Below are 24,207 nucleotides of genomic sequence, written 5' to 3'. Positions count from 1 at the left end.
GGCACTGTGCTAGGGGCTGAGGACATGCAAGCCAACCACAAAACCCCTGGATCCTGGCCTACGGATCTTACAATCTAGTAGGTTTAGCAGATCGTGGTCCCGTATTCCTTCATCTTCAAGCCTTAGGGGGATGCACTTCAGCGGTCCTCATGGCCCCCTCAAACAACCCAGCTGCCTGTCCAAGGAGAACCATCATTCCTGATTGGAAGTTCTACCTTGTATCTGACCCCTTGGAGCAGTTTTAGTTCCTTCCCAGTGAGGAGGGCTTGTCACATGGCTCTAGGGGGGCCTGGAGCAGACCCACTTTGCAGATGTCCTCACTGAGGCCTGCCGAGCCTGCCTGCAAGTCCCCTCAGCCCAGTAGAAACAGCCAGTAGCCTGGAAGACGTCTTTCCCCACAGCATCATTTTCTGTGTAGCTGCAGATAAGCCCTTCCCTCTGCCCACCAGACCCCCCTGGCCCAGAGACTCATGAAGTGTCTCGGAGGTTGCCCTCTGCCCCCCAGCCCTGCTCCCAGCCTGCCTTCCCAGGCCTGGGCCTCTGGCATCTGCTTTATCAGGATTCTTAAGAGGGATAGCTGGTTTCTGTTCCATGCCTGCTCCCTCCTCTCTTGCCTGCGTATCTGCTCTGGTTTTAAATAGCTTATCTGAGCAGCTGGACAACCACATGGGCTTATATGGCGTGGGCTGCATGTCCCTTTAGCCCTATCCCCGGCACCTGCCAAAATAGCACCCAGCACCCCCCGCGCCCCCGCCGCGTCTCCGGCTGCACATCCCTCCCACCGCAGGGCTTGGCTTAGGGGGCCTCAGCCCACAGGCCTGCTTAAAGCCCTCTCCATCCCCTGCCCTCACCCAGTCCCCGCTGAGGCTGAGCAGATACCTCGGGATCTGTCGGCAGCTCCTGGTTTGAGGTAAGACTCGGGCATGGCTTGAGATGGGGAGAGCAGAGAGGAGAGGGAAGATGTCTTGCAGCCTGGCACCTTTCCCAGAGTCTGCCTGCGTCCACACTGCGGGGATGTCAGAGTTGCTGGTGGTCCACGTTCCCTCCGAGAAGAGGCCACGCTTTAGAGGAGGTGTCGCAGGGATGGGACTCCGAGACTAGCGCCGTAGGGCAGCAGTGACCCTCTGTTAGCAGTCAGAGCCTTGGATCTGAGTCCCAGACCTGCCACTAAAGATACTGTGTAGCTGGAAAGTCTTGGGTGATTACCTTTCCCTCCCTGGGCCTCAATTTCCTCATCTGTAGAATGGACGAGATAATCACCAGGCCTCTGCCTGCTCAAAAGACAATGAAGCTCTAAGCAACGGGGCCTCCCCCAGATCGCTCGGCCCCGACCCTCACCTCCAGGCCCAGGGCCCCCTGAACCTTTCCAGGCAGGTCCTTCTGGATTCAGAGCAGAGCAAGACTGCGGTCGTATCAGTCACAAAGAGGGCCTGGTGGTCAAATTCTCATCTCCAGCAAGTCAGTAACTGTCTTGGAAGCGTTGAGAAAGAGCACACTTGCAGGGCAGGCAGGGACCTCTGGAGCAGCTCTGCAAGCAGACAGGAGACGTTTGTCTGACTTCCAGAGCCAGCACCACCCCCCTCTGCAGAGAGAAAGCACTGCCAAGCAGCATTTGGGGGACTGAGGGGGGAGAGACCCCACCGCAAGGTCCTCTTGTGGGCTGTGAGCCCAGCTCCAGGGGTCAGAGTCTAGCTGCCCCCTGCCCCCAGGGTCTCTGCGAATGTGACCCTTGCCCCACCTCATCCCGACATGCCCTGGAGGGACAGACCTTGCTCTGGGTCTGGGAGTGGCAGAGAAGGTCATATTCCCTTGATTTTCAGCTTCTCCTGGGCAGGCGGAGCAAATGTCTACGGAAGTGATTGCCTGGAGTGCAAGGAATTTCAAAGCACATTCCGGGCCCTGTGCAGTTGGGAAGCCACCTGACCTCCAGAATTCCTCCTCTGACCCCAGTCTCACAGGGCAGGTCCTCTGAGCGGCTTGGGTTACCCACTGGCCCCCCTCAACCTTGTCCCCTAGCTCTCCTGGTGGGCTGACAGCTGCAGGCTTGGGAGGAGTCCAGCTGGATGCTGGGGACAAGGGCTGAGGGATGGGGCCTACATTCCTCAGAGACTCAGAGACTTGTTTCTGCAAGACGGGAACTTGAAGCTCATCTATTTTATAGATAAGCTAATTGAAGCCTAGAGAGATTAAGTGACTTAGCTAAGGTCACACAGCAAAAACTGGGTTTTAAACCCAGATTTTTTTTTTTTTAAAGTAATCTCTATGCCGACTGTGGGGCTTGAACTCACGACCCCAACATCAGGAGTCTCCCGGTCTATGGACTGAGTCAGCCAGGCACCCCTACATCCAGATCTTTTGACCTTATGGCCATTGTTCTTTGTGCCTTGTATTGTTTTTGACTTACTCCCCCAGGAAGGTGACCCTGATCTCTTGGCTGTGAGGGAGTTTGGCTAGAAAGCAGTCTGTGGAAGCAGGTGAGGGTCTGGGTGTGAAGACACAACTGCTTTGCACATTCTCATTCCTCGCCTTGCCAGGGTCCTGACTGGATCTCATTCCAAAGCTGTAACCTCAGCCCATCCCCTGCCACTTCATCTGTCTTGCCTTTGGGCCATTGGCTTGGCAGCGTCCTCTTGGGTGAATTCAGGCCCTTCCCTGCTCTCCATCCTTGCTATTTTTAGGAGTTGGATGGTGCTCCCGGGAGCAGGGAGAGGGCTCCAAGCTGCTCTTTCTTCCTCTGAGCCTCCGAGCCATGGCTGGTGGCTCCGAGCTGGTGGGAGGGCAGGGCAGGAGAGGAGAGAAAGCTAGAGGCCACATGCCCCATGCTGGCATGCATAGCTCCCCTGAGAAACTTCTCTGTCCTGCCTGAGGTGACAGACTCCTCCCAGGGTGCTAGTCCTGGCTACTGCCCTGGGGCTTGGGGCAGAGCATATCTGGGGTTAGGGAGCTATTCTCTTTGGCCACTCTCATCCGAAGACCCGTTTGGAGATGCTCTGGAGTTTGGGTCTTTCTTCAGCACAGTGAGGGTCCATCCTCCTGCATGACACCATTCATGCCGGCCATCTCTTCTCACCCACCCCCATCCCAGGGGAGCCAAACCGTGGCTCAGAGTTTCTGTCCAAAGCTCTGTGTAAACCCTCCCTCCCTGCCCCCACCCTACTCCTGCAGAGAGAGCTGGGGAGGGCCCTGCCTGGCTACAGGCGCGCTCGTCCTGAGCCCAGCAGAACCGGACATCTCTGGAGCAGGTTCAGATGAGCGGCCAGCTCGAGGCTGCCATGGACACTGGGTCTGGGGGAGTTCTCCACGCAGAGGGGCAGTCGTGAGCAGAGGCTCCTTCGGAGTTCCTCAACCTGAAAGCGGCTGCCTGGCAGCAGACATCACCCCACCCCGCCAGAGCAGGGACTGTCCCTGGGTGTCCGCAGGTGGGTGCCTGGGGCGCCACTCCAGGAGGATGTGCAGGGAGAGGTGGAGAGGGTGGTAAGCGGTGCTCTGTGGCCCCGTCCCTGTGGCTTGGGTCAGAAGTTGGTGGCTCACGAGAAGCCTCACTGAGGCGGCCGCCCTCACACCACCTTACCCTTCTCCTCGCTGGGGCAGATGGACAGCTTTCATGCTGCCCAGCTCTGGGGGGCGTCGTTCAGCTCTCAGCCAGCGTGAGTGGCGTCCCTGGGCGGCACGTTGCCGTGGCCCAGGAGGGTTGGGTTACAATGGGTATTCATCAGGGGTCTGCTCTGGGCCAGGTACTTTATTAGCTCTGAGCCCCACAGCCTCCCCAGAGGAGGAGCCCTTTCACAGAAGAGGGGACTGAGGGGGAAGGAGGTTACGTGACCTTTCCAGGGTCACAGGCAAATGTGAGATGGAGCCAGGATTCACATCCGGGTTTGTCTCGCCTCTCCCTGTAATTGCATGGAAATACAATAAAACCTGACATTGCCTCGTGCTTTCCACTTTCCTTAATGTCCACTTACTCCTCATAAAGACCCCTGGGTAGCCAGGATGTGTATGCTGTATCTCCGTGGTTCAGAGGTGTTAAACAAAGACTTGCCCAAACACACTCAGCAAGCTGATGGAAGAGGATTCGAATTGTCCTTTCCTATCCCAGTTAAGGGAGTATCTCAAATTGAGTTCCCCGGGCAAACATTCTTCAATTGGAATTTGTACTGATCAGCGGTAGTTTAATGTGAAATCCCGAGATGATACGGGTCCCATGTACACTTTGCCCAGTCCCCCCAACGGTACATGTGCACATCTGTGGTATGGATCGAAACTAGGACATGGACTTCGCTACAAACCATAGCCTGATGTAGACTTCCCCAGCTCTACTTAGACCGAGTGTGTGTGAAATTCTCTATGGTTTTAACCTGTGTAGGCTCACGTGTTCATCACCACACTCAAGACACGAGACCGTTCTAAAACCACAAAAGTCCTATGTGCCTTTTTAAAAATTGTTAAGTATTCTCTACACCCAAGGTGGGGCTTGAGCTCAACATCGGAAGATCAAGAGTGGCCCACTCCACGGACTGAGCCAGCCAGGCGCCCCTCCTGTGTGCCTTTCATCACCATGCCCACCTCCCCTCGCCTTCTTCCACCCCACACACAGCCCTCGACAAGCACCAGTCTAGTCTCCATTTCTATAATTTTGCCATGTCAAGAATGTTACATAAGTGAAATCACGTGAATTGGCCTTTTCCTCCTCCGTGAGGGTAATTCCCTGGAGATTCACCCAAGGTGTCTCAAGTATCACTGGTTTATTCCTTTTCATTGCCGAGACGTAGTCCACGCTACGGATGTGCCACAGTCCGTTGAACCAACCTCCCAGGGGAACTTTGTGCGGTGACGAGCAGACCCCATGGAGGGGGGCTGCACAGCTTTGCTGCCTTGAATGCCTGGCAAGGTTGTGGGCTGGAAAGGTTGAGAAACTATAGATACATTGTTCTGAGAGTTACAATGATTTGCACCAGAACAGGGACATTCCAAAAGGTTTGCCTGTTGAGGGGCAAGGAGTGAAATGGGCATCGGCTGGTTGCCCTTGCGGCGATGTGGGGGTTACTATCCCCGCCGACAGAGGAGGAAGCAGGCTCCTCACTGCAGGTCACAGGGCTGAGGAGGGGCGGGCTAGCTTCACCAGCCTCCGCCACCCCAGGGCCTCTCGGGGTGGCAGCCTGGGGCTGAGAAGGATGGGCTTCCCCTTCTGCCCATATTGACATTTTTCTCTTTCTGGAGGGAGAGCAGGGATCATGTCGGACATAGAAGAGGTGGCAGAAGAGTACGAGGAGTGAGTATCTGGAGCATCCTGTCTGGGGTGCTGGCCCTCTCCCCACCCCACCCCTCACACCTGGCCCAGGGACCAGCTGGGATGGGGAGGGGAGCAGCTGTGCCCGTTCCGGGGATCTGGCCTCTGAGCTGCGGATCCTGGGCTGGCCACAGGCTGGGAGACTTTTGGAAATAAAGAAAGCTCAGCTCCCAGGGTCAGCTGGGGTCCTACCTGGCTACGAGACTAGGAGGCAGAAGAGCTTAGAAGGTGTGTCTCCTGAAAACATATCCGAGACGTTCAGTGGCTATCCTGAAGCCATAGAGCTGATCATGCCCCATAAAATCCAAATCAGAGCTCACTGTTAGCACTTCATCTTGGAACCATATTCCTCCCAAAGTGCCCTGTCCACCACCCTTCTTGGGGACACCCTGGGGTGGGACACTGGCAGCCAATCTAACAATGATCTCCTGGAGGGTGATGCTCACCAGGAAGGATGCAGAGGTATCAGGATATCAGGATACAAAGCTCCTACCCTCATGGAATTTGCTCTCCTATGGGATGTTAGGATGTCAGATGTTGGAAGTAATCAGCCAAGAGGGGCTGGGCTTGGAGGGTGGGCTGTGGGTAGGGCAGGAGCTCTAAGGAGGGGGAGAGCAGTGGGGGCTGGGGTAGTCAGGCTTACCTGTGTCGGATTTGGATAGGGAGAGAAGGGTGAGGGCAGGGTGTTCTAGGGTACAGTCTGGCAAAGCTCAGTGCAGGGAGAGAGTTGTTAAGCGGGCAGATGCTGGAGAGACCAAGCAGAGGTTTGCTGGGGACTGTGGCGGGAGGCCCTGGATGAGAAGACTGGGCCCGTTCAGGGGTGCCTTTGTAGGTGGGCCTAGGAGGGTGAGCTCCATGAGGCAATGAGGGAAATAGGGAATGGACTTACCTTTGGGGAAAGACGAGTGTGTGCTTGTGGGGTGCTACTGACACTATCTTTTCCATGGCAGGGAACAGGAAGGTAAGCACACGCTTGTGTACTCATTCGGATGAAGGGCAGCCTGTTTGGAAACTGACCCACCTCTTGTCTCCTCTCTTGCGGCCGTGGTCTTCTCTCCTGAGCAGAAGAAGCTGTGGAAGGTACGGAGCTCGGGCAGAGGGAGGGCCAGAAAGGACAGATCCCGGGAATCCAGTATCATGTCACTGCCCCTCACTCCCAGCTGAGCCAAGATCCATGGCTCCTAAATGCGAATCAGTCCTAGCCTTGGTTGCTCAGGTCTTAGGCAAAAGGTTTAAACCTGTCTCGACTGTCCATCATTTTGTTCACACAGAATCGCCACTTTTCCAATTAATTATTTTTTTGATTTTTTTCTCTAATTTTTTTTCAACCATGGTAAGTTTTAAATGCATGTACAAGTAGCAAAAATAGAATTACGCACCACCCTGCTTCCCCAAATGCCCAGCATCTGGCTTTAACAATCATCAACTATGGCCAATCTTTTTTCATCTATGCTTCATCTCCCCTCACTTATTTTATTTATTTATTTTTATTCTTATGTTAATCCCCATACATTACATCATTAGTTCTAGATGAAGTGTTCCATGATTCATTGTTCGTGCACAACACCCAGTGCTCCATGCAGAACGTGCCCTCCTCAATACCCACCACCAGGCCAACCCATCCTCCCACCCCCCTCCCCTCACTTATTTTAGAGCACACATCCCAAATCATCCTCAGACTTCATATCATTTCATGCTTAAAGTTCAGTAGGTATCTCTAAAAGATAAGCAGTATTTAAAGAAAAACATAACCATGACACCATTATCACCCCTAAAAACATTCAGCTTAATAATTTTTCAAATGAGATTATGGAAGTGTTCAGTTATCTGAAACATTTTTAAAAGGATTTTATTTATTTATTTGAGAGAGAGAGAGAGAGCACGAGTGGGGAGGGGGAGAGGTAGAGGGGGAGGGACAAGCAGATTCCCCAGTGAGCATGGAGCCCGACGCTGGGCTCGATCCCTGAGATCACGACCTGAGCTGAAACCTAGAGTTGGATGCGTAACCAACTGCGCCACCCAAGCGCCCCTCTGGAATATTTTAGATAAGCATGAAGACATCATTATCTTTCGAAAGTCCATTTTGACCCATAGATCCATTCCTACTCTGATCTGTTCTCACAATTCTTTCCTTAGCTTTATGCCTCATATCCCAATGAAAGAACACCCTAACCTTTCTCTCTTCCTGAGTGCTTGACACATGGAAGTGACTAAGAGGCCTCACTCCAGTCCCCACCCAGCCCCCCAAGTGGCCCAGAATAGCCCTCAGTCCCCCCAGGCTTCTGCGCCCCAGGCGGGTTTCATCCTGCCCCTTAGAGGCTCAGCAAATTCTTAGAAGTATCATTTCAGCACACAGCGTGTGGACATCAGGAGAAGGGGCTCCCTGAAGGTCTAGGGAGAGAGCCAAGCGCTTCAGTAGCTGTCCCCCTTCTTCCTTATGCCTTCTAGGGAAAACGAGGAGCCTCTCACACATTTAAGGCTATTCTAGGGTGCCTGGCCAAAGAGTAGACACCGGAGCAACTCACGGGGGAAACTAAGAGGGGCCACTGGAGTCACCTTGGTTTTCAAGGAACACCAAATATGTCAGAAGCTCTTTGAAATATTTTTTGAATCAAAAATCTAGCTGGCTCCACTTTTTTGTTGTGTTCCCTGCACATACTCTCGATACGGTGGCTTTTCCTCTGCTTTGGAGGACTTGCCGGCTCGTGAATTTTAGGGGGTGGTATTTGAGATACAGACCTTTGAATTTGGGACTAATCTGCCTGCTACACACAGTAGGCTTTGGCTGTGAATTAACAAAATAATTCTCTGCTGCGACGGTGGACTGAACTCCATGTAGCATCTGCCTTGCTTGCAAGGAATGGACTCCACCTGCCTCCCACATAGCTAAGTCCCCAGCTATAAATGAGCAAGAAGGAGCAAGGTCTAAATGGATGGCCACTGAGCCTACAGAATGGACAACAGCTCCTCTCTTCTTCCAGGAGAGAAAGAGTACCAATTGCTGTAAGCTCTTCCTTTGGGCAGGTATTTGCTGACTGTGTGCTGGTCTGTTCCCTGTGTTATAATGCTGTGCCTTCCTTTGACGGGGCTACTCCCTTCAGCCAGACCAGGCACATCTGCCCTGTGCCGTGCTCTCCAGTGGGGCTTTCACAGCTATGGCTCCTGGAAACTGGAGATGTTCTGTGGGATATCAGAGAGGCTCATTCAGGGTAGGAACATGGGAGAAACTGGATGGCAGTGCATTGTTCCCACTCTGCTCTTCGGGGCCTCTGTCTCCGTGTCTGGAAGCAGAGCCGGAAACGGCCGGTTACCGCTTTACTGAATGACTCCCAAGTGCCAGGTAACAGCTGGGTGCTGCATGCATATGGTAGATCATTTCTTTTTTGTTTTTTTTTTTAAGATTTTTTTTATTTATTTGCGAGACAGAGAGCAGGAGAGGGAGGAGGGTCAGAGGGAGGAGCAGACTCCCCGCCCAGCAGGGAGCCCGATGCGGGACTCGATCCGGGGACTCCAGGATCATGACCCGAGCCGAAGGCAGTCGCTTAACCGACTGAGCCACCCAGGTGCCCAATCATTTCATCCTTACGTAGACGGAGAAGGGAGGATGATTATTTCCATTTTACTGACAAGGCACCTGGGAAGCTGCTGAGAAGGGACTTGCCCAAGTTGCTAGACGTGGTGAATCAGGAATTGGAACTGGAGCTTAAGTCCAAAGCTCACGCTCAAAACCATGCGCTGTCCCGCCGCTCCCGTCCCCATCCTCTGCTCCCAGACTAACCTGTCTCGCTTCTCCCCTTTGCTGCGGCCACTCCCTGACCCCCAGAAGAGGAGGACTGGAGAGAGGACGAAGACGGTAGTACAGCTTTTACTTTCCTGTGCTTTCTGCTCCCTGCTGTCCTGAGCCTGGCCCTGTTCTGTGGTGGGGGAGGGGAGGGGGGGCAGGGGCGGGGGCAGGGGGGCGGGTGTGGGTCAGTCACTTCCTCCCAGCCTCAGAGGGGCCAGACCACTGCTTCTTTCCCTGGTTCCTGATCTTTCTCCTGGGCTGGGTGGTGGTGGGAAGGACCCGGGCTGGCTTGTCCCCCAGCCTGCTCTGAATGTGGCCACAGAGGGGGACTAATGTCTGGAATGAGTGGCCTTTCTCTGCCCCTGCTGCACATACTGGGCCCTCCCTCTGAGCTGGACAGCACCCAGGCAGCGTGGCCAGGGCGTGAGGGGCCTGGGGACAAAGTTATCTGAAGAGCAGCTGGGGGAACTGGAAATAGCCAGAGCAGAAAGGACATGACGTCAGCCTTCAAATGTGCCCTGCTGGGGGTGGGGGTGGGAGGCCTGGACTTGTTTCCAGCCCCTGGGGATAGGACTAGGGCAGGGGGACAGACTTGGGCTAAAGTTGAGTAAGAGCTTTCTCATAGTCAGGTCCCAAGCTGCGGTGGGTGGTCTGGGGAGGCTGGGAGCACCTTGGCGAGCACGTTACCTGACCACTGGATGAGGATGGGGGGTATTCTACAGAGACCTGAAACATTAGATGGGGATGGGGGGAGGGGTTAACAATATGGCCTGAAGAGGACCCCCAAACTGGCCATACTCTTGCTGGCCAGCCTTCTACTCTCACCCCTTCTGGAAGGATCTTCTTTGAGGTAAGGATCCTGTGGGGATCAAAAAAGAGGCATCCCCAGGCCCAGACCTAGGAAAAGAGAACAGGGAGCATCAGGCAGAGTGACTGGTGGCCGGTGTTTCTTTCATGATGGCCCCTCTCTCTCCCGCCCTGAGGCTTTTTCTTCTCCCTCTGCCAGGAGGCCGCCACATGTCAGCCCATCTGTCAGTGAGCATTCCCCAACACCTTCTACAGGCAGAGCTGCGTGTCGGGCGTCATCCTGTCTTATCTGTCTATTCCAAGTGCCTGACTTGGGTGGTTCATATCCTACCAAACAGAGGGATGAAAATAGAAAAATCCTACCAACTCTGGACAGTACAAATGTCTACAGGGTGGGCATCTCATCCACCCACCCACAGTCTTGCTGGTTTGGTTTCTTTTAGATACAGCTGAAGGGTCCCTAGAGTTCCTGAGTTCAGGGCAGGAGCTTTCCCAACACCGCACCTTAAGCAGGATACATCCTGTGGTGTCAGATGCCTGGGTGGAACATTTGGGGTGGAAAGTTGGGGAATGGGGTGGAATCACATTTCCAGGGAGGCTGTTGGGGAAAGGCGCTAAGTCAGGCAGAAACAGCTATTAGCCACCAGACCTCCCCGCCCCCAGCAATGAGCCTTGCCAGGCCTGCAAGCCCTTCTCCGCGGGTACCCACGGCACCTACCACAACCTAACGCACTCCTACCTCAGACTTCTGGCCCTCCCAGTGGCTTTCAGGTAGAGAGCAGGTCTCCATGCTCAGAAAGGCCCACTTCCAGTTCCCAAACTCTGGGAGAGGCAAGTGTCGAACAAAAGGACTCTTCACAGGCCGGATCATGCCCTTCTGCATTGGTTGACCAGGGTCAGCAAACATTTTCTGTAATGGAAGCAGATAGAAATATTTTAGACTTCATGGGCCCCACAGTATCTGTTGCAACTACTGAACTCTGCTGCAGTAAGGCAAAGGCTGCTAGAGGCAGTGCTGACATGGATGGATGTGGCTGTGTTCCAATAAAACTTTATTTACAGAAACAGTCTGGGGGCCAGGTTTGGCCCTTGGGCCATAGTTTGTCAACTTCTGGTTTACACCCGGAACTGAGCAGCCCCTTGTCATTCATATCGGTGACCCCAAAATTCATCTGGATCCTGGGTGTTGCTAACTTCCGTCCCGAGCCTTCTCCGATCTGGGTTCTGCCTGCTAGCCTAAGTAGGGGCCTGGGTGTTCACTGTGTCTGGCTCGCTTCTCCAGAGCAGGAAGAGGCGGCAGCAGAAGAGGCTGAAGGTGAGGCTGAGACGGAGGAGACCAATGCAGAAGGTAAGGGTCTGTCTGGGGTGAGGGTGTGAGGGGCTTTGTCCTGGTGCTTCGGGACGTGGCAGGAGCCCCCAGAGACATTCCTGTGGCGCTAGGAAATACACCTGGAAGCCGCGTTCCAGCCTGTGCAGCCGCACATCCTGCCTGGGCTGGGATTCAGCCGCCGATGGTCTGGTCAATGACCTTGACCGTGTGCTCCTTTCATGTCAGGCAGAGCCTTGGGCCCAGGGGCATGTGCGTGAATAGACATCCCCTGACCACGGGAGCGGGCAGGGTGCACTTTGGTTAGGACCTGTGTGTGGGGGAGACTCTTGTCAGGGGGACTTGAGCCTAGAACAAGGATCTTATTGATGTCTCATGTTCTGTTTAGGAGATCGACAAGAAGGGGAGGCTAAAGAAGCTGAAGGTAGGGATTGTTGGACATCAGGAGAGAGGTATTGGGGTGTCAAGGGAACCCCTACAAGCAGCTCTGGGGGGAGACTGACCACAGGGCTTCCTCCAGGGAGGTGGGCGAAGAGGGGCTCAGGGGAGGGGAGGACAGAAGTTGGTGACCATGCAGGTTTTGGGTATTGGGCTCCAAACCTCTGTCCCCCTCATTCTAGAGAAGTTGCCTGGGTGGTGCCCTGTGGGAGAGGGGACCAATGTCCAGTCCCCATTCTGGGCAGGGCCCCCAGAAGTCACCTACACATACAAGGCTCCTGGAACTCAGGCAAAATCACTTGTAATGTGTGGTGTCTATAGGATGAAATCCAAAGACATAGACGGTCCATGTGGTGGGTCACTGTGGTGATCCTTGTCATGCGGCAGGCTTTGGCAAGGGTGCAGTGGTCCCAATCACGTCTCCGGAGGGGAGGGGCCAGCTGGGTCTTGCCCATCAGCTTCCCTCCTGGAGGCCAGGAAGTCCAGGGAGCAACTAAGGAGTCAGAGACCTGGGTGGGGACCCCGGGGCCAGGATCCCCTGGGACAGTGCCATGGGACCCTTCCTCACTGGGAAGCAAAGCTGCCTTGCCCAGAATTGGCGAATGAGAAAAGTCTTGGAAATTTCACTCTGGGAGTGTGTGCTTCCTGTTAGGACCCAGCTGTGCCCTGAGATGTCCCCCCTGGCAGCTGCTATGGGAGAGCGAGTGTGGGGTCTGTGACCCTGCTGCTTTAATTCTTCATGACGCTCCTGGAACCAGGGATCCCCGGGGCTAGAAGGAATTCACTGTGCAGATGGGGAAATGGAGGCCCGTAGGTGCCCAGCTTATCAGGCGCAGAGCTGGGACCAGATCTGGGGCCTCCTGACCTTGTGGCTCTGTGCTTCTCTCCAGATGGCCCAGTGGAGGAGTCCAAACCAAAGCCCAGGTGAGTGGGACACACCTGTGGTGAAGCCCTGAGGGATGATTAGGGCAGGACAGAAGTGCAGTATGGCCCAGTGGGCATGGGCTGCGGGGTGCGGCAGGCACAGACCCAGTAGTAGAGGTTGTGTACTGCACGAGAGTCGGCCTGAGGGAGAGCGGGGACTGAAGTCCACTCACACTCCGTTACCAATTGCGTACCCCGTTGTGGACAGCACTGTGTTCATCTAGAGGAAAGGGGTGGACTAGTTGCGGCCCTGGACGGATGCCCTGTCCTATCCCAAGGCTGGAACACCTTCCTCTGTAGCTCAGTTGGGACCTGAGGGAAGAGGGAAGAAAATCTGGGGGAGGGACGCCTGGGTGGCTCAGTCAGTTAAGCGTCTGCCTTCGGCTCAGGTCATGGTCCCGGGGTCCTGGGATCGAGCCCCGAGTCGGGCTCCCTGCTCAGCGGGAAGCCTGCTTCTCTCTCTCCCACTCCCCCTGCTTGTGTTGGGGCTCTTGCTCTCTCTGTCTCTGTCAAATAAATAAATAAAATCTTAAAAAAAAAAAAAAAGAAAATCTGGGGGAGCCAAGTAATGACACTGTGCCAGCCTGGGTGGCCTCACAGTGTCGCAGAGGGGCGGGGCAGGGTGGCTTGGGTCCACACATGTGAAAGCACCTGCAAGCTGTGGGTGTCGGGGGAGGGGGGAGCAGGGGGGAGGGGTTGGCCAACTAAGGTTTCCCTTTCTGCCATGCTCAACCTGTCAGCAGATGGCGTCTCCGCCCACACTCGCAGGCTTCTCCCCGTTTCCATGGGACCTCCTGAAACCAGCCCCGGAGATAATCCCAGCTCTGCTCATTTGTCCAGAGCCTTTCCCTTTCCTGGCCACCTGAATGGCCACTGCAGTATCTCATTTCAGCCCCACCCAGACCTGAGGGCAAATGGGGAAACTGAGGACCAGAGCCCACTGGACCTGGTGTCACAAAGCAAGCATGCGTTGGGGCTGGGACCAAACCACAGGACTCCAGGGCTCATGGGAGATCCTGTGGGGTCAGCCACACGTGTCGTAGCTTCTCTGCTTCCTAGCTGTGTGGTTTTGAGCACGTCCCTACCTCTCTGAGCCTCAGGCGTCTTTGGCAAGACGGGCGGTCCTACATCGCGGGTGTAGGGGGAGGATGAATTGAGAGGGCATGTATGAGAGAGCCTGGTGGCCCCGGGTGCGAGGTTGCTGTCCTTGACGGTGATGTGGCTTAACTGTTGTAGCCGCGCTTCCGCAGGAAGGGGAGGGGCCCTGCCCGCCCGGGGCACCCACAGTCCGCTGGGGCCACGGTGGGGATGACATTCACGGATTCCCTCCTCTTCTCTCCAACAGGCCATTCATGCCCAACTTGGTGCCGCCCAAGATCCCCGATGGGGAGAGAGTAGACTTTGATGTGAGTGTGCCTGTGGGGAGCGCGGAGGCCCCGAGGAGGCCTGGGGGCCTGGTGGGGGGTGGGGTGGGGTGACGTGGCAGGTGGGATGGTGCTCGGCACAGACCTGGCCAGGCCTGATCCTGGGTTCAGGCCACCGCGGCCCCTTCCCGGGCCAGGCCCCCAGCCCGCCCATCGCTTCTGCTCTGCGGACGGTGCTCCCTACCCAGCCGCTGTCCTCCGGATCCGTGGGTGCAGCAGCCCTGAGCCTGCTGTGCGTTCGCAGGACATCCACCGGAAGCGCATGGAGAAGGACCTGAATGAACTCCAGACGCTGATCGAGGCTCACTTTGAGAACAGGAAGAAAGAGGAGGAGGAGCTCATCTCACTCAAAGACAGAATTGTGGGTGTCCAGTCTCCCGTGGAAATGCCCCCAGAGGCCACGCACTCTGTCCTCCCCCCTCTGTGTTAGGCACCGCCTCCTCCGGGCAGCCTTCCCTGGGGCCCCTGCGGGAAGTGGGCTCTCCCCCAGGATCCCTGCGGCCTGGAGCCGCTCCGGAGGCCCTGCACTGTGGTTTCTCGGGTCCCCGCTTCCCTCCCCACCAGACTGGATGGTGCTTGGCAGCCGGAGCTGCTGATCGTCTCTGGGCGCCCTGGGCTCTGGCTGTGGGATGACCGGTCAGTTGGCTGTCGTCCCACCTCGGCCCCTGCCTCCCTCCCACTGGACCCAGCTCCCCGACCAACGCAGGGAGGGTGATGCGGCCTGTGCTGGGGAGAGGGGAGGTTATTTTGATTCCTTTGTTTTTCTCCCCACCACACTCGCTGCCGCGTTGGCACACGGCTGCGCGGCTCCAGCTGGCCCCCTCGCTGAGGATTTGGCCATCTGTCGGTGAACACGCAGCAGGGGCCGGGGCCGGCGTGGGGCCAGGGGCATGGCAGTCAGGGGAGACGGGAGAAGCCCGCCTGACGTTTGTCAGATCGTTGAGGACAACCCCATGATGAGTGATGGTCAGTGTAGGCCCTCCGCACATGCCCGCTGTGGCCTGTCTTTATTTAGCTGGGGCCTTCGGACCTGTCGGGGGGCCATCTGCGTCCACGCCCACGGAGCTGGCTGAGAGTGGAAGCCCTCGGAGGCAGGGCCTGCCCTGCCCTGAGACTCGGTGGGGAACATCCCCCGTGGGCTCTCTTGCCACCGCTTTCCCCGCTTGGTCCCGGCACCTCGGACGACACCTCCTCCCTGTGCACACAGTGGGCAGGCTTGGCCTCTCTCCCCACAGGAGAAGCGGCGGGCGGAGCGGGCTGAGCAGCAGCGCATCCGGAATGAGCAGGAGAAGGAGCGGCAGACTCGCCTGGCTGTGAGTGACCCCTAGTGCAAGGCCCACAGAACCCCCCCACCGTGCTTCCAGCTCCTTCCAGGCCTCCCAGACCCTTCTGTCTTCATACACACTGATTCAGTCCACGAGCCCCTGGTGGGGTGCTGGGCATTGTTTGGATTCTGATGATACACAGTAAACAAGACAGAAATGTCTGGGTCCTCCCGGACTTACTATTTTATAAGACCCTCCGTCCAGCAGTTCCACGTCTGGGTATTTACCTGAAGATGCAACCATGAATTCGGAAAGATATCTGTGCCCCATTCACTGTAGGCTTCTTAATAGTAGCAAAGACATGGAAGCAAGCCATGTGTCTGTCGATGGAAGAATGGATAAAGAAAATGTGTACACACACACACGCACACACACAAAGAGGAATATTACTCAGCCATAAAAAAGAAGGAAATCTTGCCATTTGTGAGAACATGGATGGACCTTGAGGGTATTATGCTAAGTGAAATAAGACAGTGAAGGACAGATACTGTATGATTTCACTTATATGTGGAATCTAAAATGAAACAAAACCAAAACCAAAACACCAAGCTCATAGGTACAGAGAACAGACTGGTGGTTGCCAGAGGCAGCAGGTGGAGGTGGGCGAAATGGATGGAAGGGGCCGAAAGGTACAAAACTTCCATTATAACCCAAGTAGGTCCTCTCCAGCCCTCCTCCCTGCCCTTGTGCCGGCTCCCTGAGAACAGAAGGGCCCATGGCCCTCTTCCCGTATTGCTGCTGGAGGTCCTTCCAGGGCACCAGGCCTCCTGGAGGGGTGGGGGGGCGGGCTCCCTGCCTGAGGCGGGGATGGGAGCCACACCTGGGAATCATTCTTCCCTCATTCATCAACAAAAGTCTTCACGCTCCCATGTGCCGGGCCCTGTGCTGGGGGGTCCCCTCAGGAGGCTTCTTGCCCGGTGGAGAGAAAGCGCCACTCAACTGACCCATAAAGACCACGGACTTCAGCCCAGTGTCAGGGGTTTGTGCCCCCCGATTTGCTCTCTTCCTCCCCCCCTCCCTCCATGGAAACCAGGAAGAGAGAGCCCGACGAGAGGAGGAGGAGAACAGGAGGAAGGCCGAGGATGAGGCGCGGAAGAAGAAGGCTTTGTCCAACATGATGCACTTCGGGGGCTACATCCAGAAGGTAGGTCAGGGAGCAGCAACTGTCTCAGGGGGTCCTGGTGTATGGGGAGGAGTGGGGTGTCCACAGACTTCAAGTTGGATTCCAGGGGGAAATTCCCACCTGGTGTGAGAGACCGAAGCCTCCTCCTGCCCCCCCACCGCCCCCCGCCCCAGGCTCTCTGCCTGACTGTGGCTTTCCCCAGGAGGGGCCTGCTGGGGTGGGGGCTGCTGGCAGAGGCCCCCCCCTGTGTCAGCGGTGCCTGGGGGCCCCCAAGCTGGCTGGTGCATCTGGAAGAGCCTCGTGCCTAGAATCAGAGCTCTGGTACAGCTGTGTGGCCTTGGGCAAACTCAGAGGCTCAGCTAGCTCACCTGTAAAGTCGCTTTAATGTTGTCTGCCCTGCCTGCTCGGAGATCAGATGGGCTCCCGTGGCAAGCATCTGTGTCCCACACAGCTGTGAGATGGTTTATTCCTGCGGACTCCCTCAGCTCCTAAATTCTGTGTCCCACTCCTGCTAGGTACTCCATTCTCAAGGGAGGAGAGGAAATAAAACATTGATTTTCTCTATGCAGTGGAGAGATCAGAACATTTTCTTAGATTTCTAAAGTCCCCAGCTCAGAACCAGACCAGCCTGCCTGCCTCTGTCCCCACAGCGACCACTCCAGCCAGACTTTTGGCGAGGCCCCGCTCTCTAAACAGTCCGTGCCTCACCCCCAGACTCCTGTCCTAATAAACAAGGTTGCCTGCAGGAGCGTCTGAATCACCTTCTCCTTCTCCCCTGTCTCTCTGCCTTTGCCTCCGGCCCTGTGCTCTGCTCTCTCTCTGCGTCTCTGTCCGGGTCTCGTTCTTTCTCTCTCGGCCTTTCTCTCATGGTGTCCTGGCCCTGCAGGCCCAGGTGGGTACAAAAACCTCTAACCCTCTTCCTCCTCATGGTTTTGGGGGCTCCCTGGGAGGGGAGGGTGGCTGGCTGGAGGGGAGGAGTGTGGAGAATGCGTAAGTGGGAGGAGGGAGCCGGGAGACAGATGGAAGAATTTGGAGAGGCAAAGGAACACAGGACTGAAATGGTCCTCCTTGCCCCGGCCTCAGTTTCTCCTGGAAATCCATGCAGTTGATGGCGTGGGTGTCTCAGGAAGAAGAGGATTAGGACCTAGTCCTTCTGCAGGCCTTGCCTTACTCCCTATTGGGTTTGGGGAGGGTTAGGGGAGAGGGGGTTTGTGTTCTCCAGCCAACGCCCCCTGCTTGTCACCCTCTCCAGACGGAGCGGAAAAGCGGGAAGAGGCAGACAGAGAGGGAGAAGAAGAAGATGATTCTGGCTGAGAGGAGGAAGGTGCTGGCCATCGACCACCTGAATGAAGATCAGCTGAGGTGGGGGCTGGTGGTCCTCCGGACATTGCTTACATCTGCGTGGGGAGGGCAGGCGGGGCAGAGGGCACATTCTCCACATGAACCACCAGGGGGCGCTGCCATACCACATATTTTTTCCCAAGACTCCGGTGGGAGTGGAGTTGGGAGGGAGCCGGTCAGGCCAGCTCAGTGCTTTGCCTTCAGGGAATAGGGAAAGAGAACTGAACAGGCACCTCACCCCTCTGAGCTTCTCCTTACCCACCTGCATCCAGGTGGTGGGAAGGGGGATTGGACTGCGCTCTATAGTGCTAGAAGGGCTTTTCCCTCTTCCCCCCGAACTCTGCCCTAGCAGCCCCTGGTACCTGTTCCTAAGCACTGGGCACTGCCATCTGGGCCCCATGCTGAGCCAGGTGGGCTGGGGGTCCCATTAGCAGGCCTGGAGGTGGGAAGGAGGGCTGGGGCCTCTGGGGGCTGGGTCGGATTTGGGATAAAGGCAGATGAAGACCCTTCCTTATCGTTCCCTGTCCCTCCCCCCCATCCCCACTCTGGCCGGTGCAGGGAGAAGGCCAAGGAGCTATGGCAGAGCATCTACAACCTGGAGGCAGAGAAGTTCGACCTGCAGGAGAAGTTCAAGCAGCAGAAATACGAAGTGAGCCTGCTCACGGCTGCCCTCCCCCATCCCATGCTCCTCCTGGTTTGATCAGGTCCCGCGCTGCTGCTGCCAGTCAGGCCCCTTTCCCCGGTCCCTGTCATCCATCACCCACGCCAACTCACACACCTGCCCGGGTGTCTTGTCCCTGACAAGGCTGCGCGTCCACCCCTGGGCTACAGCTTGTTGGAGAAGTCTGATGGTTCACTGGCTGGAGCTGAGCAAAGACCCATTTCTGGGGTTCCAGCCCTGGGGGGGGCTCCCTCCCTCTGTCCCTGAAGGCCTTGAGGCAGCAGCTCAGATGCACTGAGCCCGACGGGAGGAGTAGGATGCACAGAGCCAGGCCTCCTGGTGGAGAGGAGGCCTCACCAGAGAGGTAGCCCCTTCACCTCTCCCTACGGCCCCCGAGGCCCCGGTGTGGGCACAGCCAGCTGAGCCTCCAGCTCACAGCCTGGAGGGTCCCAGGTGTACAGACAGCCGGCAAGGATCGGCTCAGCCGGGACGGGTCCTGCGCACTTCCCCGGGGGGCCCTTCTGCCTCGAGGAGTCCAGCTTCCCTTTCGGGACCTGCTTTTCCTGCATCTCCCATGTGACAGGCCCCTCCTCTGAGCACAGCTCAGGCCCCCGTGGCTGCAGAGAGGCAATTTTGTGCAGTGACAGTGAGCAGGGACTTCGGAGCCACACTGCCTGGGTTCTGTAGCTAGCTCTGCCCCTTACCGGCTGTGTGACCCTGGGCAAGTCACTTACTTTTCCTTGTTTCCGTTTCCCATCTAAATGACAAGGATGCCGGCAGGCCGTATTTCACAGGGCTATTGTGACGGTTACAGAGGTAACAATAGTAATAATAACAGTAACAACGTGTTCCAAGCACTGTTCAAGCACTTTTACATGTATGAAGTTATACCTCACAGTAATCCTATGGGTTAATATTTGGGAAAGTGCTCATAACGGAACAGAAAATGCCGGGTACCCCACTAAGTGCTCGGTAGCTATTAGCTACTATTACAGTCTCTCCAGGCCTGGGCCTTCCTCTTTTCCTTTGGTTCCTTATTTAACTCTGCAACTGGCCTGCCGGGCTTAGATTTGGCCGAAATACAGGGCGGGTGGGTGTGGCCCATGGGGGTGCTGCCCTTCTTGAGCAACTGGGCAGGAGTGCCTGGGGAGGGGGGTGTCTCAGGCTGGGCTGGGCTGTTTGGAGGGCTTCCTGAGGCCCAGCCTTGCACTGGATTCTCAGAAAGCCTCTTTATGCCACCCTTGTCCCGAGCCCTCCTTGGCTCTGGGACCCCCACAGTGACAGGCCAGTGGGGTGGTCAGGAAGCCTCTCCTCAGCTTCTGCTTGTGGGACCTGGGCCCTTCTGGATCTCTAACCGTTCTGACCCTCACAGCTTCGCTGCCTGGCCTCTCCACCTCTCCTCCTCCCTCCCCTCCCCCTTCCTCCTCCTCCCTCCTTCCCCTCCTCCTCCCTCCTCCCCCACAACTGTGTTAAGCCGGCTTCTCCCTCACCCCCAGCCACCTGGGACCTGAATCAATGAGCTCCAAAGTTACTCTATCTTTCCCACTTACAGATCAATGTTCTCCGAAACAGGATCAATGATAACCAGAAAGTGTAAGTTTCTAGGTCCTTCCAACACCCAGCCCTGCCTCCTCCTTCCCTGTGTTCCAGCCATCCCACTCCTCCTCTGAGGGCTCTGGCTCCCACCCCTTCCCCCTCCCCTTCAGGGCACAGGCTGCTTCGGCCTTGGGCTCCCCCATGATCACTGCTCAGTGGGGAATGGAGTGCAGGGCCCCCAAGGACTCCCTCCAGCCTGCTGCCCTACTCTACATCTGGAGGCAGCTCCAGGCTGCCCCTCTCAGCCCTCTGCATCAACCCCCTCTGCCTCCTCCTTGTGGAGACCTGCTGCCCTGGCCTGGGTCCCACTTCTGACTGGGCCCTGCTTCTTCTGCAGCTCCAAGACCCGCGGGAAGGCCAAGGTCACCGGGCGCTGGAAGTAGGGGCAGCAGTTCCCCTTCACCAAAGATCCTCGCTGTGTCCCCGCCCTGCTCGCCCCCAGCTTCTGGGGCCCTCCTGGGCATGGGAGGCAGACTCAGGTCTGGAAACCAGGAGCTGGCCCGGCTGGGAGCTGCTGTTCGTGCCTGTACCCCCACATGCCCACGCATGCCGATAATAAAAGCCAGCACGCATCTCATGCCTTGTCTGTCAGCTCCCCTTCAGAGGGAGGGAAACTGAGGTGAGAGCCTGTCTCGCAGTGAGTCAGGGCCCAGAGCAGACCCTCAGGGACACAGGCCCCTGGGAACTGCCAAACTCAAAGGAGCCCCCTCCCACCTGCTTGGGGAGGGGAGAGGGCGGCTGGCCCCGGGGGAGGCACAGGCTTACTCAGGGCCCAGGCCTCATGACAACAGAAGGGCTTGTGACGGGAGCTGCTGTGAATCACTTGGAGGCCCACTGGGGGCAAGCGCTGAGTGCAGGGACAAGTGTTCCTATCCCTGTGTGAGTCACTCCTTGGGAACAGTGGAGGCCTTTTAGGATGGGCCTGTTTTCTTTCTCTTCCTGGCGGGGGACTAGGAAGCAGGCGTCTGAGGGGCAGGGAGCCGATGAGGGAGGGAAGAGGGCCGGTTTCATCAGGTAGCTTTTCAGGCAGAGATGAGCTGCTGAGAGCCATGGGCTGGTCCCGCCATTTGCAAGTCCTCTAGGGCTTGAGTGTAAACCAGGGCCCACAGGGTCCCTGAGTTGAAGAAGATGGCATGGCGGCATTGAGCCCAGCTGGCAGAAGGGAAACGATATGGGATGGGAGAGCACCTAACTCAACAGCTCCCTAGAGGAACCCCCTGAATGTGGCGCTCCCATGACTCTGCTCCAGCTGCTCCCTCTGCCTGGAAGGCCTTCCCTCAATTCTCCACTTGTCATCCACCAAAGGGAGCCCCACTGTCTCTGGGAAGTCTTCCCATACTCTTCCACGCAGAGTGATTGATTTCTCCTTGCTCTGAGCACCCTGGACCCTCCTGTAACTGCTACCACAATTATGCTTCTAATCCTACACTTCATTCCCTTTGTCTGTACCTGCGGGCATCACCCCTGTGACTCTCAAGAGACAATATAGACCCACTTATCCTGTGCCACGTGCCAAGCACTGTGATAGATGGCCAGGATACAGAGATGGAAAGGATATGGTCCCTGGGCAATGAGGAGGGGCTTAGCCTGGGGTCTTGGCCTCATTTCTTATCCATCCATCCACCCACCCATCCATCCACCTATCCATCCATCCAATGTCTCCTGAGCACCAAATATGTGCTAGGTGCTGTGTCAGGTGTAGGTGATGCTGTGATTTAAATAGGCACATCCCTGCCGTCGTGGAGCTCAGAGCCCAGTGGGAGAGGGGCGGCCAACAGAAGATCCCAGCTCAGTGTCACAGCAGGCAGGGCAGAAGGTGCTGGGGAAGCACAGACAAGAGCCACCCCACCTGGCATTGGTGAGCAGGAGGGCTTTCTAGAGGAAAAGGTTTCTACATCAAGTCTCAGAAGATGAGAAGAAGAAAGTCAAGGCCAGGGGTCAGGGACGGGAAGAGGGAACAGCACATAGAAAGCCCTAGAAGGAAGGGCTGGCCTGGTGTGTTTGAAGAGCCCCGGTTATCACAGAATACAAGGGCTTCTGGTGGGGAATGAGAAGGGCCTCTGTAAGTGGCCAAAAGGCAGGAGGCGGGATACAGGGCCTTAGGTCCACAGAGGGCTCCCACCACTGTCTCTGGGAGATCCACTGAACCCCACCCTCCCTGCTACCAGAGAGAGGGGCATGGAATCCAGAACTGAAACTCCAGAGTTTTCCAACTGCCAAATCCCCACGGGGGCTCCACCTCCTGTCTCATTCTCTCCTTGGAGCAGCAAGAGGGACTGATGGTGTGGTCCTGGGTCCTGCTTCCTGCACCTCCTTTCCCACCAGGGTCCTCATGATCATCCCTCTGCCCTAGCAGGTGTCTCCTTCAATGACCATACTCTGAAGGGGCCATGGAGGCAGCCTTGCTGTCTTACTCTGAGCCTCCCTGAGGCCAGGTCCCATGTATCTCTTTTCTCCTGAAGTCACCCAGTGTTTCGGGAAGACCCTGTGAGTACCCTAGACGCTGTCCCCACACAGGGCTTCCTCTGCTCTGACTCCGTGGAATCCAGTCGAGGTCCCCATCAACCGAACAAGAACTCTGCAGGGTGACATGGGTGCTGTCTTCAGATGGGAGCCCTGTGGATAGCTGGTCTGCACGGGCCCTGGGGCATTTGTCCCTAAGTGAAGAGACTGGGCAGGTGGCCCTGTTTTGTCCTACTCGCCAAGGAGAGAGCAGACGGGGGTCAGGGTGCAGGGGCATACCTAGGTCATCAGCCCAAGGCAGGGGCCCTTCCAAATCCGACAGGCGATGCCATGGGCTCTGGGCCTCGTCCTGTGCTTCCCCCGTGACATTCCTAGAGAACGGAGGGACCACGGACGCGTGCACAGAAGCACGCTGTGATGGGTTCACAAGCGAGTGGCAAGGTGCAGAGAGGCATGCACACTTCCCCCCTGGTTCATTCATGACTCTGTCACTCTTGTGCTCACCGTGCAGCGGGAGCCGAACCAAACACTGAGGGAGGGAGCGAGTATGGCCGAGAGCCATACTCGGGACCTGGGTGAGGCTGCAGCGGGTCGAACTGTGCCACCAGACACCCTGATTCCGCCCTGCACCGTCCCCTGCAATCGCCCAGGCACCACCGTCTCCACGAGGTTCCCACCTCCCCCTGCTCTGGGCGCACCTCTCACCTGGCAGATCTCTTGGCGCCCCGTGTATATGCTCAGGGAAATGACCTCCGAGCTCTGCTCACCCGTCGCCCCCGCCGTCCTCCTATCATCAGATTTTCTCTCCTAACAAGCTCAGGTCATGAAATGCATTCACATGATAAACCCACTTTTGAGGAGGAAAAGCCAGGAGAGAATGATGGATTCTCCAGGGGCCGCTTGCCTTGGCATCCAGCTCTTCCCGCCGGAGACTCCATGCTCTGAAGCCAGAGTCTTGCTTTCTCCCATCAAATTCTGGCCCCGCCACTTCCCAGCTCCGCGACTCCGGGCAAGTTACCCCCTTTCTCTGTGCCCGAGTTCCCTTCTGTGAAAAACGGGGATTGTCAGCAAGGCTAATGGGGTAGTGTGTCTGGAAACTGGAGGAGCGCTTGGTGCATGGGAAGTGGGGAGCGCACGTAGCCATCAATAAGGCCATTCTAGTCGTAACTTGTCACCAGCCCCTTTCAAGGGCTCAAGGTGTGGGGAAGCCGAGTCACCCATGCTGGGTCAAAGCTGGCTCCTCCTTGTCTATGGGGTTTCACGGAGCCCCTGAAAGCCTCTCTTCCCTCTGTGTTCCAGGGTCAGGCCTTCTCCCAGGCCAGACCACTGGGGGCTCGGGGTGGGAGGAGTCTGCTGCTGCTGCTGGATCCCCCCCCCCACCGTGTGGCTTTGACACTCGGCGGTCCCAGGTCTGTGCCACCGCCTGGCTGGAGGTGTGCCGAACTTGCTCCCAGGTGGAGCTCCACCCCTGACACTGCAGCCTGGTTTCTGGAAAGGGTGGGGCAGCACCCACCCTGGAGTCGGGGGCTGGCCCTCCTCTGCGCTGGGCGCAAGCCTCGGGGCCAGGCTCTCCGATCAGCCCAGGTTGGGGGCGGGGCTGGCCAGAAGTACACTAGCATCCGTGTCCCCACAGGATGGCCGTGGGTCATCACCACTCTGGGCTAGGCTGCTCCTCTGAATGTCCAGCCTGCCCCTTGGCCCTACCAG

The 24,207-nt window shown here is 56.8% G+C and overlaps 1 protein-coding gene across 1 annotated transcript; it reads left to right on the top strand.

Moving 5' to 3' along the window:
* The first annotated feature begins 487 nt into the window (after nt 1-487).
* On the top strand, nt 488-20,614 carry TNNT2 (troponin T2, cardiac type). Its single transcript, XM_081823057.1, has 16 exons — nt 488-910; nt 5,218-5,269; nt 6,238-6,248; nt 6,353-6,367; nt 9,111-9,140; nt 11,161-11,226; nt 11,594-11,629; nt 12,534-12,567; nt 13,913-13,973; nt 14,236-14,352; nt 15,227-15,304; nt 16,350-16,460; nt 17,692-17,801; nt 18,339-18,429; nt 19,994-20,034; nt 20,375-20,614. The coding sequence occupies exons 2-16, from the start codon at nt 5,232-5,234 to the stop codon at nt 20,418-20,420; spliced, it is 885 nt and encodes a 294-aa protein (XP_081679183.1). The 5' UTR covers nt 488-910; nt 5,218-5,231; the 3' UTR covers nt 20,421-20,614.
* The last annotated feature ends 3,593 nt before the right edge of the window (nt 20,615-24,207 follow it).

Source organism: Leptonychotes weddellii, chromosome 6 (genome assembly GCF_054177405.1).
Source record: "Leptonychotes weddellii isolate Sample4059 chromosome 6, ASM5417740v2, whole genome shotgun sequence".
Taxonomy (NCBI): Eukaryota; Metazoa; Chordata; class Mammalia; order Carnivora; family Phocidae; genus Leptonychotes; species Leptonychotes weddellii.
The sequence above is the reverse complement of the archived record's forward strand: the minus strand, read 5'-3'. Positions and strand labels throughout refer to the sequence as shown.